The 12,712-nt window shown below is 34.3% G+C and overlaps 3 protein-coding genes across 3 annotated transcripts in view; 2 read left to right on the top strand and 1 right to left on the bottom strand.

Annotated features, from left to right (window-relative positions):
• LOAG_18712 (hypothetical protein) overlaps positions 1 to 1,728 on the top strand; it is a gene marked incomplete at both ends in the record, with an annotated part of 4,577 nt that extends 2,849 nt beyond the window's left edge. The window contains 3 exons of the mRNA XM_020451375.1: positions 641 to 835; positions 1,045 to 1,392; positions 1,531 to 1,728. Coding sequence (XP_020304849.1) covers positions 641 to 835; positions 1,045 to 1,392; positions 1,531 to 1,728 — 741 coding nt within the window. The remainder of the gene's footprint in view (positions 1 to 640; positions 836 to 1,044; positions 1,393 to 1,530) is intronic.
• A 235-nt stretch (positions 1,729 to 1,963) lies between these two features.
• Positions 1,964 to 6,150, top strand: LOAG_18711 (plexin-B1; the record flags this gene model as incomplete). Its single annotated transcript, XM_020451374.1, has 11 exons — positions 1,964 to 2,005; positions 2,077 to 2,234; positions 2,395 to 2,626; positions 3,077 to 3,319; positions 3,719 to 3,878; positions 3,997 to 4,149; positions 4,432 to 4,588; positions 4,764 to 4,890; positions 5,043 to 5,231; positions 5,303 to 5,443; positions 5,950 to 6,150. The coding sequence occupies 11 exons, from the start codon at positions 1,964 to 1,966 to the stop codon at positions 6,148 to 6,150; spliced, it is 1,803 nt and encodes a 600-aa protein (XP_020304848.1).
• A 593-nt stretch (positions 6,151 to 6,743) lies between these two features.
• Positions 6,744 to 12,712, bottom strand: part of LOAG_18710 (immunoglobulin I-set domain-containing protein) — a gene marked incomplete at its 5' end in the record, with an annotated part of 9,193 nt that continues 3,224 nt past the window's right edge. The window contains 17 exons of the mRNA XM_020451373.1: positions 6,744 to 6,896; positions 7,041 to 7,206; positions 7,710 to 7,895; positions 8,010 to 8,138; positions 8,480 to 8,647; positions 8,820 to 8,939; positions 9,013 to 9,196; positions 9,285 to 9,403; positions 9,486 to 9,609; positions 9,688 to 9,963; positions 10,115 to 10,192; positions 10,275 to 10,408; positions 10,598 to 10,716; positions 10,897 to 11,056; positions 11,166 to 11,286; positions 11,590 to 11,750; positions 12,111 to 12,263. Coding sequence (XP_020304847.1) covers positions 6,863 to 6,896; positions 7,041 to 7,206; positions 7,710 to 7,895; positions 8,010 to 8,138; positions 8,480 to 8,647; positions 8,820 to 8,939; positions 9,013 to 9,196; positions 9,285 to 9,403; positions 9,486 to 9,609; positions 9,688 to 9,963; positions 10,115 to 10,192; positions 10,275 to 10,408; positions 10,598 to 10,716; positions 10,897 to 11,056; positions 11,166 to 11,286; positions 11,590 to 11,750; positions 12,111 to 12,263 — 2,432 coding nt within the window. The 3' untranslated portion in view covers positions 6,744 to 6,862. The remainder of the gene's footprint in view (positions 6,897 to 7,040; positions 7,207 to 7,709; positions 7,896 to 8,009; positions 8,139 to 8,479; positions 8,648 to 8,819; positions 8,940 to 9,012; positions 9,197 to 9,284; positions 9,404 to 9,485; positions 9,610 to 9,687; positions 9,964 to 10,114; positions 10,193 to 10,274; positions 10,409 to 10,597; positions 10,717 to 10,896; positions 11,057 to 11,165; positions 11,287 to 11,589; positions 11,751 to 12,110; positions 12,264 to 12,712) is intronic.

Raw genomic sequence — 12,712 nt, 5'->3', positions numbered from 1 at the left:
CTAGACACTGGAAGCAATACTTCAATTCTCATAGGGACTTATCCTTGTAAAGTACTGCAAAAAGTAAGTTATCAAATTCATTTGTTGACATAACTCTTTCTCAAGTTGAAGTTGCAAAGTCGGTGGAATTTCACAAATTTTTGTCTTCTAGAAAAAATTTAAATTCGATCCGGTGTAAATCCTTCATTTACAGGAAATACAAAACAGAAAAATTCATATCAGTTTTTAATACTACTAAAAATCAGTTTAAAAAAAATCTCTTTTATACAGGAAACTTTTCGTATTCATTTCATTATAAACCTGTTATCAAAGTGATAAAACTGAATCTTTATATGAGTTCCACACTAAGCTTTTTTGAGTAACCTATATAAATAATAACTAAAATGACCATAACCGGTCATTCGCACTAAGAAATGAGCGTTACAATTCAAGCAAAAATAAGGATTGCTTAAATTGACAGCAATTCTCATATAAAAACTGATAAATCTCCATAAAACTTTTTGATCTTTTCGATTGCTCTTTTATAATTCCAGAAAGAAACTCGTGCCGCTAAAGCATGTAATAAAGTCTAGAAAAACAAAGAAAAACAAGAAAGTTTTGAAATAGATAAATTATACACAACTAAAATGATTTTTTTTAGAATTTATTACCATCGTCAATAACATGCTTAACAAGCCAAAGTGATAAGGCAGGAGTTTATCGAACAATCCAGGTTACTATCGATCGAAGCATCAAAATTCTTCATGGAATATTTGAATACCGGAATGACCCAGTCATCGAAAGAATCCATCCCGAAGAAACATTCCAAAGTGGTGGAAGAATGATTGAAGTTTTGGTACGTTCTGAATTCTTCTTGCACCTGAAGATCCTAAACAGCTGACAAATTCTATCTCAATATTAATGATGAAGTAACTGCAGAGTATTTGAACCGTCAGAATAGGCATTCATGAAAATTCGTATGAAATGCTGGATTCTTTCACCCATTCTTCATGCATATTTTCATCTAGAATAGTTGCTTGTAGAATTTCGTAATTCAAATTCAAGGGTGAAAATCTGAATTCGGTACTAAATGCCAAAATGTTTGTTGAAAACACGAATTCGGGAGAAAGAGCCGTATCCGAAATGAGTGATTGCCATGTGCATAATTCAACGCTGATGCGATGCATCAGTCCACGGGTATTCCTACCGCACAGTATGTCAACACGTTGGCCAGTGGCATTTGCAATGGATGGTGTACAGTCTGTTCGAGATTTTGGTGGGCGAATACAGTTATTTGTTGTATCCGATCCCTACTTTGTTCTATTCAAAAGTGTTCGCATCCACAAACCAAAGCAATTACTACGGTTGGAAGGGAATCAATTGTCTTTTGCAGCTACCGCTGAAGAATATCAGGTTTTTCAATATTTGACCAGAACTTTAATCTTTAGAATGACTAATTTTAGGCTTAAACATCTTTCGGATGACCATTATTTTAATATTTTCTTCATGAAATTACATCCTTTTACATTTCATATGAAACTTTGGTTGAAGATTTTCATTGGTACATCGCAATGTATAGTTATCTTACTCGAAGCAGATCAGTTGTTTTGTCGAGCTTCACAAATTGAACCCAAAGCCACGGATGAAAAAGGAAATGTCCTTGATGGGAATCATCCATTAGTTGTTGTTATTTTGGGTAACATCCGATACGAACTTGGTTTTGTGGAATATGAGGCTTCATTTCGGTAAGAAAGTTAATTACGAAATTTGAACTTCAGTTTATTCCATAGACTCCATTGTTTAATGATGAAAATTTTCTGATAAAAATTTATCCAAAATCAACTCATTTCAGAGTTTCGATGATACGTTTAGTTGCACTGCTGTTGTTTACAGCTACCTGCTTATTTGTTATCGGATTATTATTCTATGTTCTCTACAGAAGTAAAAATCAACGCAAACGAGAATACAAAAAATACGAATGAAGATGGAAGAATTTGAATTTAGTGTACGTAATGAATGCAAACAGGTGAGTCATCCAATGATTCGGGTAAATTGACTTATCCAAAAAAGAAAAAAATACTTTGCTTACCTTCATAGGCTTTTACGGAGCTACAAACCGGTGTGACTGATTTGAAAGTGACTGTCAACAATCAGAGTACTCCATTTCACAATAAAACGGAATCCTACATCCGAATCCTGTTCAGGCATACAAATTTATATAACGGTTTATTGCGCAATCAACAATCTTTGGATAGGTTTCTTTCGTTTTGTTTTGGTTTTATATCTTTAGAAATCAGCGCTTTGAAGGCAGTATGATGCTCACATATTGCCGTTATTATTAGCCCCATTTTGTCGCTGAATTTCGAACTTACTTGTGATATAAAATTAAATCCAAAATAATACATCCACTTCCAGTTCTTTGAGCTTTGACGGTACACCAGCAAAATTGCCTGGATTCGAATATCTGCTCAGGAATACGCAATTCCTGTTGAAACTTGTTGAAACGGTCGACAGCAATGCTTGCTATACATTAGAGAACAAGTGTATTTTGTCATCGCTTATCGTTGGCTCATTACTTGATGACATGCGCTATTGTACAGAAGTTGTTTTTGCAATATTAAATCATCATATCTTTCTGTCTCTTGAAGTAATTTTTCGTAAATTCATACTTTTTTTTCAAAACTAGTCCGGAAAAATCACTTATTTTATTTGGCTATTAGCTTATTCAAACTGACTGGTCAGTGATGAGTTTTCGGAGACGGGCAAATTCTAATTTACTTTAGTTTTCTGCGGAGAAGTATGTAGGTAGTCGATTCTTTATATCCACGTAATATGTCACCTCGTGGAATCAGACATAAATTCGAGCTAGTATTGTTTCTAACTAAACTAACATGATATAAAATCTACACGTAACTAACTACAAATCTAGTGGTCTTTCGCCGAATAGTCAGTGATTTACATTATATTTCAATGATGCACAATGTTCATTGAATGAATCAAAACTTACTGGAAATATTTCCAATGAATTTGGTGAAATCAAGCATAGACACATTTCCTATTCCAAAAATGAAATTTAATTTAAATTATTCGTTTTCAGAAGTGCGAACCTCATATTATATTTCGTCAAAGTGGTTCTCTAGCTGAGCAAATTTTTACGGTTTGGTTCAGTTTGTGTTTTCTGGAATATTTGAAGAATGGTCCAGGCCAGTCCATGTATTTGTTATATAAAGCACTGAAATGTCAAATTGAACGTGGTCCAGTTGACGCTATAACCGGTGATGCACGATATTCACTGAATGAATCAAAACTTCTTAGAAAACCGCTTAATGTTACAAGCATGGTTCGAACAGTTTTATTCTTCTATTAGTGCTAGAAATATTCTCAGTGAATTTAGTGAAATTAAGCTGAACACTTTGAATGAGATAAAAAAGTCTCCCCATGTTGACCAATAATACCAACAATGTGAAAACTGTAGGCGACCATTCTGAACTTATTTTAGATAATAATGTATGATTTCTTTAACAGGCATTTATGCCACTGTCTGAATAGGTGAACATTCTTAATGATTTCTATGGAATGCTGTTGGAACTAGCTATCTCAACTTCCAGCAGTCATTATTTGAAGCTGAACTTCTACAACTACTCATTCCTAACCCTTTCATACATGAATTTGGACTTCATAAAATTTCTTTCAAAATTCTTAGTACTGATTTTCTGGCATCAATTTTGCAATTTTACAGCAGTTGTTCGTAATCCCTCTTGACGGTTCTAAGCAATCGCCGATTATTCTTCGAGCATTAAATTGTGATACGATCACTCAAGTTAAAAAAAAGCTGTTGGACAGTATTTACTCCAATGAACCGTTTTCCGCTCGGCTGAATGTGGATGAATTTCATTTAGGTTAATCAATTAAGGTTGTCGAATAATATGAATAACTCTAACAAGGAATTTAACTCTCAAGTCTTGTATTTTTATGATGGTCCTAAAAACTTAAATTGAAATAAATTTATCAATTGAGAATGGAAATGTTCGGAGCGTTACACTGTTGTTCTGGCGGATGATGATGGATTAGAAGAAGGCAAAATAAAAAGGTTGAAATGCTTGGATGATTACAACATAAAAGAAAATGCGTTACTCGCCATGAAGCTAATTCCATCACGTAATACTCCAGGTTTGGAGGCTGAATTTCGAGGCATTTGTTAATAATTTAGAGTATTATTATGGTAAAATTCACGAAGAAGTCCGGATTCTTATTATTTCTTTCGTTTTATTATTTTTCAGTACAAAAAACAGATCACTGACTGTAGGGTAGTTCATTTCAGATAATTTGGAGAGACATGGGTTTGTTGTATATATATGGATGTTGGAAGAAGTACGAGAAGCCTCTATGTTGAGGGAATTGTTGTGAGATGATCCAGACTTAAATTTTATTAATTGGAATTTGAATTTTTAGAATACTTCAAAAAAGCAGCCAATTCGAAGGGCAGTACGCATCCAACTCAGTATTATCATCTGGAACAACCTTTCTTAATAGAAAATTGCACTAATGAGGAAGATGATACTGCAACCAAATCCATATCGGAAATATACCTTACGCGATTAATTACAAGGTTTGTTTTCCAGCTTTTAATTTCATTATGAGGTGGTGCATAATTTAAAACTAGATCTTTTAAAGAAATTTCCGAAATATATGAATTCTAAGCAAGTACTCAGAAATGTTGCTGTAGAAAAAATTAGAATCTATTACACAGAGAATCAGCTACAAAAGGAATGTGCAATTTACAGTAAAAGAATGGTGCAAAAATTTGTGGATGGTTTCCTGGAATCGGTGATATGTGCGAATGGTTTTGAGTGTCCACCGCTCTTGTTATTCGTGTTTCACACTTTCGACGAAATAGCCATTAGGAATAATGTATACCACTTTACTTTTCTATGTCAACTCGGCGCTTGAAATTTCAGCAATTCAAAACTGTAATAAATAGGTGATACGTAGTGAAAATTTCTTGGATTTTAAGCTGAATCCATAGCATTTTTAATTGACGTAATGAGTTTGCACATGTGTAGTTTATGGATGAGATAGCAGTTCGATCTTGGAAAGTAAATCTTTGGATTCTGCGATTCTGGGTAAACATTCTGTCGAATATTGATTACGTATTAGACGTTGAACGGATACCAGCAGTGGATAGCTCATTAGCGGTCATTGCTCAAACGTTGGTGGATGTTTTCAGCAATGCTAACCACAAGTTTGGAAAGGTAAAATACCTACACAGTTCTTCTGATGCAACTAATATCCAGAATCACTCAAAAAATCACTGTTATTTCAGGAAAGTCCATCATCAAAACTTCTGTTTGCAAAAGACATTAAAAGGTATCGCATACAAGTAGCAGATTTTTTCCGAAATATTGCTACCTCTCCCCGGTTATCCATTGAAACTTTTTATAGTTACATCGCCGTTTCAGCAGAAGTAAGCCATTGTTTTGAGACATTTCTCAAATATGATAACCATTTTAGAATAATTTTTTCTTGAATTTTGTTTTTAGAATAATTTTCCTTAGAATAACTTTTTTTGAAATAATTTTTTGTAATTTTTTTTCAAAACTTTTTTTTTTGATTTTTAGAATAATTTTTTGAATGACCGTGAAGTTAAAGCAGAATGCATTGTCACTTCAGCATGTGCAATATATTTCAATAGTCAGGTCAGCTGATGTCCAATCGACCGTCATTCATGTTTTAGGATCAAATTCATTTTATCCATATATTAATACACAAGGGTCGATTGTTCGATTGGGAGTAAGAAGAATGTGCAAAACTCATTCTTTTTTACTTAATAAAGCAAGATTAAAAAATTGTCCACTTCAGTTCACACCAGCTTTATGTCGCTATTCCTGAATATGTTTTGAATAGTCACTCTTCTTCCTAGATCTACTCCGTGACCTCTCTATTATGGTTTGTCATTTCATACTATTACAGAGTTTTTGTGGTGAGAAAATACATTACGTACTGCAGAATGATCTATATGACTGGATCAAAAGTAATGGTTTTAGTCTGCTGGAACAGTTTTCCATTAACCAGTGCGCCGAAACACGTGGAATAACTGAATGCTTAAAATATTTACTTTATTACGGTGAGATTGATATGAACCACATTTATGCTGATGTACAACTTGAATAAACGATTGCTGTTCAAGGACGTGTGCTTTGTTACAGATTGATAACGAAAGCAGAACTGTGGTTTAGGTAGAGCATATAACAAAAGGCAGTGATGTATTCCTTCAGAGAAAAGAACTAGCTCTGAAGACGTGAACTGACTGTCCAGAGTTGTTCTTACCTTACAGAAGAGTGACCGATAACAGCGCTATTGAATTCCTAACTGCTTAGTGGTAAACAAAAGCGATAGTTGTCAGTTAGAAATGCACCGAAAACAGCCTTAACCTTAAGTGTTGCTTAGGTTTTTTTTTCCTTTTTTAATTTGGAATAATATCAACATGATCAGAAGATCGAGTGAAAAATCGACTAACCCATTCCATTCCGGTCAAAACAATTGTAATGTATTTGTGATTTCTTGACAAATGATAGAGAGAAATGATTCGAAGTTTAGCAATGCTTTAGTTAGGCCGTTCCGGATGCATGCAGTGCGTAGTCCGATCTACACCGGAAGATACGTTGCAACAAGTATATAAGTTAGTAAACGTAAACAGGTATTTTTAGATGTCCTCACTATTGAAAATATGAAAATCGGTATACGCGCATAGAGTGACGTAAATAGCTGGACATACATAGTTGAGTGTGGATTGTAACAAAGGGCAGTATATGAATTAGGGAGAAATGATGTGAAATAAATATGGTTTACTGCTATTAGATGGAGCAAGCGATATATATGTTAATCATTTGAATCCATAAACATATTCCATAAAATTCCTAGAAATAGTGAGAAAGTGGGAGTGAATCGATAGCCTAATATAATAAGTAAATTTGAGAGAAGTTTCAAATGCAAAATGCAAATGTATCTCGCAGTTCTAAATTCCCAATTATTTCAAAATTTTAGAAAGATAAAAAACTCACTGATCCTCTTCGACATCGATGTGGTGGCTTCGTTCTAGCTCTTTTTGTTTAACGGAACATTTAGTATTTTGTTGTCGTTCAGAGCAGCACATTACTGCTGCGGTGAATAATGCAAGCATTATTGCACTCAATACTGCGATGAACCAAGCTGCACTTTGCAGACTTTCTGTAAACATTAAATGCAATAAAAGTAGTGAGTGTCCCATTTATTTTACTGCATCGAACGGTAGTAGTAGTCGTAAGTGCTCATATGAATGGAAGACTTTGATGTCATCGGAACCAATTATAATATATCTAATCCTATTGGAGATTTTTCTCAGCATCTAAGCGCGAAAACCTTGTAGTATCGCAATACTAAGCTGCAGCTATCTCCAAATATCTATGAGACTTTGAGGTTGAATTTCATGCTAGAGTATGTTCGTTATTCAAGTCTACTTTTTCTGTTTGCTTATTAGAAAATGTGAAGGAATGGCATTAATTTCGAAGCAGATTCAATCGGGATTTAAATTCTGGACGATCTCATCAACATGCTTTTCTTTCTCATGTACGCATTACATACGCACATCTGTAAACATCGAGTGACTCTCGAAATTTGTGGAATATTTTAGCTGCTAACTTTTGTAGCACTCCTTTCATTTTTGGTTTGCTTAGGTATTAAAGCATTCATACCATGAGAGATGTGCGTGATCGTAGCTCGACTTGGGCTTCGTATTGTAATTACTTCTGATATTCGCTGCCTTTGACCTTCCTTAGCAACACCGATCATTTTATATTGTGTGTCTTCTTCTAGATCGCTTAACAATATCTCAGTTTGAGGTAAGCTTATTTGTTCACTTTCTATCCAATCATTACTATCTAAATTATGTTAAAATTAAAGGATGATAACTGAGTTCTTCTTACTCAATAATTACAACAAATACGCAAGTTTCAAATTTGCTTAATTCGTTTAACAAAAGACTGAAATCGCACTTGCAATGGAATAATTAACAAGAAAAGTAGATCCCGGCATAGCCCATTCGGAGCCATTCGAAAGTAACCATTGAACTCGAGCCATTGTAGGGGAAATTGCTTCGACGGTAAAATTTGGTATGTCCGGTTCTGCAAGCATTTTGAAAAGTTAAGGGCAGTATGAATAGCTTGCTTTCTTTTCCTGACGACAGAAATTATGAACACTACAATTATCCAATATTCTAGAAATTTTACGAAAAGTCGGTTTGACACGAACATACTGATGCTTACGCTTACTTCGGATGAGATATTTCCTACAGATCATATAATGTAAAGGAGTTCAGGGTGAGAGAAACAAAATGATGATGGCAAGGGTGTATTTTTTTGTCTATACGAAGAATTTATTTTAATAAATTACCGTTAGCATTCTTTGTGCATTTATTTTTTATCGCCTGAAATTTCGACATTTTTGGAATAGTTAGATGAAATACCTCGAAGCGGCCAAGTTCGTACAGGTCGCACAACTTTTGGTCCTTCACCACCCTTCGTTTCTGCCCAAACAGAAACCTTATAGCCAGTGTCTGGCTCACCTTCCTCATTTAAATAATAAAGTTGTCGATTTAGTACAAATGTTTCTTCTTTTGTGCCTGTTGAGGAATCTTAAAATTTATTCATTTCAACGCTTTTTTCAGAAATTGTCATCTTTGCAAAATAGCAAAAATTAAAACAGTATGTATAATTTGTTACAGTACAGCCTAAAGAGTTCTAATCGCTTAATGCCAGAATTCAAGAAAATTATTAAAAGTAGTCAACTGTTGAATGAACACCTACTTTCAAAAGTAATGAAATAGCCGCGGACGTATCCATTTGGTTGTCGCGGTGGTTCCCATGTAACATATAAACTTCTTGCTCCAACTGCTCGCACCCTCATATTGTGTACTTTGGATGGAACTATAACATGTACAGTATCAGCTGTTAGATTTACTGAGATCAATTCACTTCTCGAGAATTTTATATTGCTTACTTCCTTCAGGAGTTGCAAATTTGACTGTTGACGGCGATTCACTTAGGTATCGACTGTTTGCTGTTCTAATACGTGCCGTATAGTTTGTTATAGGGTTTAAACCATAAAGAATTGTTTCATTCTCATGTTTTTCAGCTCCAACATTCATTATAGCAAATGGCTTTTCGTTTTCCCAGTACTCAATCTATAAATGAAAAAAGTGTCAAGCGAGGGAAATAACTGTGATTTGCTCATACCTTACTTTAGGAGCTAAAAAAGATACGTAGCTTTACCAGATAACCCTTGAAATGACCGCGTACAGTATCTCGATCCACGTGTTTCCACATAAGAAGAACAGCAGTACAATTTATGAATTTAGAAACGCTGAAATCAACCGGCGACAACAATGGTGCTGCAAAGACAAAGCGTTTGTAACGGCGTTTTAAATTTTGAAAACACTCTTCACTTTTACATTTAAATTCCAGAAAATTTACTATCTTCTCCTGAATATCCTTTGACACTTGCTGGCTTTACAATTGCAGGACCAAAACTATTCAAAGATTCCACTTGAACCAAATATTCTCGGAATGTTGGCTGCTCCCGAACAACTGTATGGTTCTAAAAATTTTCAATAAATTCGCAGTTCTTTCCCAACCATCGCGAATAAAATGAAGTAATATTCAAAAAATAACTTACAGCTAAAGGATCTTCAATTCGGATTTCCGTCCACGTTTCTCCAGGTTCATTAAGTCTATAACGGACGATATACTGTAATCCTGGGCCATTCCAATCATATTTATTCATAGGTTTCCACTCGATAATTATATTGCTTGGCTCACTGCCTTCGGCTCTAACATCCTTTGGATTAGTAAATGGATAGTAAGCTTTCGTTGAACACACAATCCCCTCCTTGAAGCCTGGTTCACTTTCACCACGTGAATTTCGAGCTATCACGCGAAACGTATAATTTACCTAAAATACTACTGTTCGCTTACAAATTTTATTAAATTGATCGTTCATTAGGGCGGCAAAGTTTGCCTAAATCACTTCTATAATCACTCAGTAGGATCTTGAAACATGTTTAATTGTACTTTATTTGCAAATCGAAATTTGATATTCTTACCCACGGTGAAAGTGCGATATCCACTTGGTAAAAATCAGCAGCAGTATTTTCTTTCTCCACAACAGTTTGCCATAGCCCCTGAAGTTGAAAACATGCCTTTTTTTCTTTTTTTTGTCAGAAAATGAATTCCAGACAGAATTTGATTTTGAACGAAACACACTTCTTCAAATTCAGTATGCATTTGAACCAAAAACTGTTTGATTTGATCACCGTGATCAACTGGTCGACGCCAACTTAGCATCGCTCTTCGTTCGTTGCAATTTATTCCCGTTACTATTGGTGCATCAGGTACATCTGTAAATTTGAATAATTCTACTGAGAAAGTTGCAAGGCATAAGCACAGTTTTGAAGTATCAAAGGAGCTTTTGGAAGAACTTCTCAAATACATGATTTTTTTTTTGGACAGTCCTATTGCTCCTTTTTTCAGCAAAATAATGCTTTCCAAAATAAATTCTTGGAGAAAAGCTAAAGCTAAATTAGCACCAAGTACAGTTAATTCAACTCCTGAAATCTTGACATCAACATTGGTAAGAGCAATACAATCAATGACTCCTGAATGAATGCCGCGAGCGTCGACGATTAATAGAGAATTGTTTAATGACCTGCAAAATTTTGAATATTTTCAATTCCCACTCTACTCAAAATTCGGCAGTATGAATTGGAAAATCAAAAAAATTGAAGCCCGGTGAGGACAAGAAAGATCATAGTAGATTCAGAAATAAACTACTTAAAATTATGAATATCAGCCAAACATTTCGAAAATTCATCAAAGCGAAGCGTACTTGAAGTGGACAGAGTCATTAATTGGTATGCCATTACGGGTCCAGGAATATTCAATCGTAAGACGAGGATCACAAACTGCTTCACATATATATTCCACTGACTCGTGCGCTTCCAGAATTAACTTCTTTGGACTTGGTACACGAATGAAATGTGTTGGACCTGATAAATAAGTAGTGGATCAAACGCTAACTACAAAGAGAAAATATGACAAAACGTTCAATTGTGTTTCTAGCAATCAGACTTGATTACTAATCAGGAAAAAAATTACTGAAAACTTGTAGTCGATTGACAGCTCGATTGATACCGTACTTGTTCGATACATTGCAATAGTAAAGGCCTTCGTCAGCCGAATTTACTTGCGACAAGCGTAATGTGTGATTGCGAAAAATCTGGGAGAAAATATAAATTTCAATGACCATTACACTAATTATAAGAGAAGTTCAGATTTTTATGCATCAATCAATTTCAAGTGGATTAGTAGCTTAAGGTTATTTACAAATCCATGGCTGCAGAAATATTAGCGGAGTCATTATTATATACAAGTATGTATATTTTCCCAAATAATACAGTATCAGAAGACAGAAATATCGAGTGATTTCAAGGCTTAACAGATTATAAGAACTCTTTTCATCACTTTTTACAAGCAACATCGCCAAATATTGCACTGAAATTGATAGTGCAAGCAAGCTAACATGGATTTTCCCGAGAACAACAGCAAGGGGATGATCATTAGCGTCCACCCATTTGACCACTGCTTCCGGTGCTGCATCAACATCACACGACATTTCTACGGTTGATTTACGTACCACATTCCAAACCCGGTGACTTGGCATTTTGAAATATGGGGCATAAGCTATAACCAATTCGAATTTGATTTCAATTTGGATTTTTTTGACTTTTTCTCAACAATTTACATGTGTTTAAGCTAGTTTTAAAAAAATGGATATTTGTCAACTTGATAGCCAGGGATTTCGTCGGTTTCTTTCAGAGCCTTTCAATTGGTAATTGCAGAATGTAAAGCGATAGTTCCATGTTAATCATGTCCAATAGTTAGAAACTATAGAGAATTTATCATTTTTTACTAAATAAAAGTAGAAAATTTGCAAAGTTCAAAATATAAAATATCTGAGTAGATGGAATGAGTATTTCAAATTTAATAGGACGAAGTTATGGCCTGAAGCAACGGAATGTTAAAACAATTTAGTTGCATTACCGCGCACATTCACGAAAGCATTTCCAAACACATATCCAAACGGATTTGATGCATTGCATTGATATACGGCTGTATCAATATCATGATCCAGATTTACGATTCGTAATATCTGACCATTATTTAAAATCATACGTCGATCGTTGTCTGCCAGCTCTATAGCAATTATTACAACTGATTACCAAACCATAAAATTAAAGCAAAATCCAAATTAAATTGGAAAGGATAATAATTCAAAGTCCACGCTACATTTCCAAAATCTCAGACGTGTGAAGTAGTAGCAAGTAATTCGGTTGTAAAGCATCACAACAATTATTAATTATTAGTCTTTCAGAAAAGTTAATTCCTCTATAAGTAATAATTATAAGTAAATAAGAATGTTTTCCAGATCTTTTTTTCAATGACGGAATCTCTAAGCAACTATCATGTACGGCTATTTTAGGACTAATCCATCAATGATCAACAATGACCTGAAGAAAAAGCTTACTTTCAAATACAGTTAGATATATTTTAAACCATCGAATATATATATATATATATATATATATTCGATCGAATATATATATATATATATATATATATATATATATATATATATATATATA

This window comes from Loa loa, assembly GCF_000183805.2.
Source record: "Loa loa unplaced genomic scaffold supercont3.459, whole genome shotgun sequence".
Classification (NCBI taxonomy): Eukaryota; Metazoa; Nematoda; class Chromadorea; order Rhabditida; family Onchocercidae; genus Loa; species Loa loa.
Note: the sequence above shows the minus strand (reverse complement) of the source record. Positions and strands in the feature narration are given on the sequence as shown.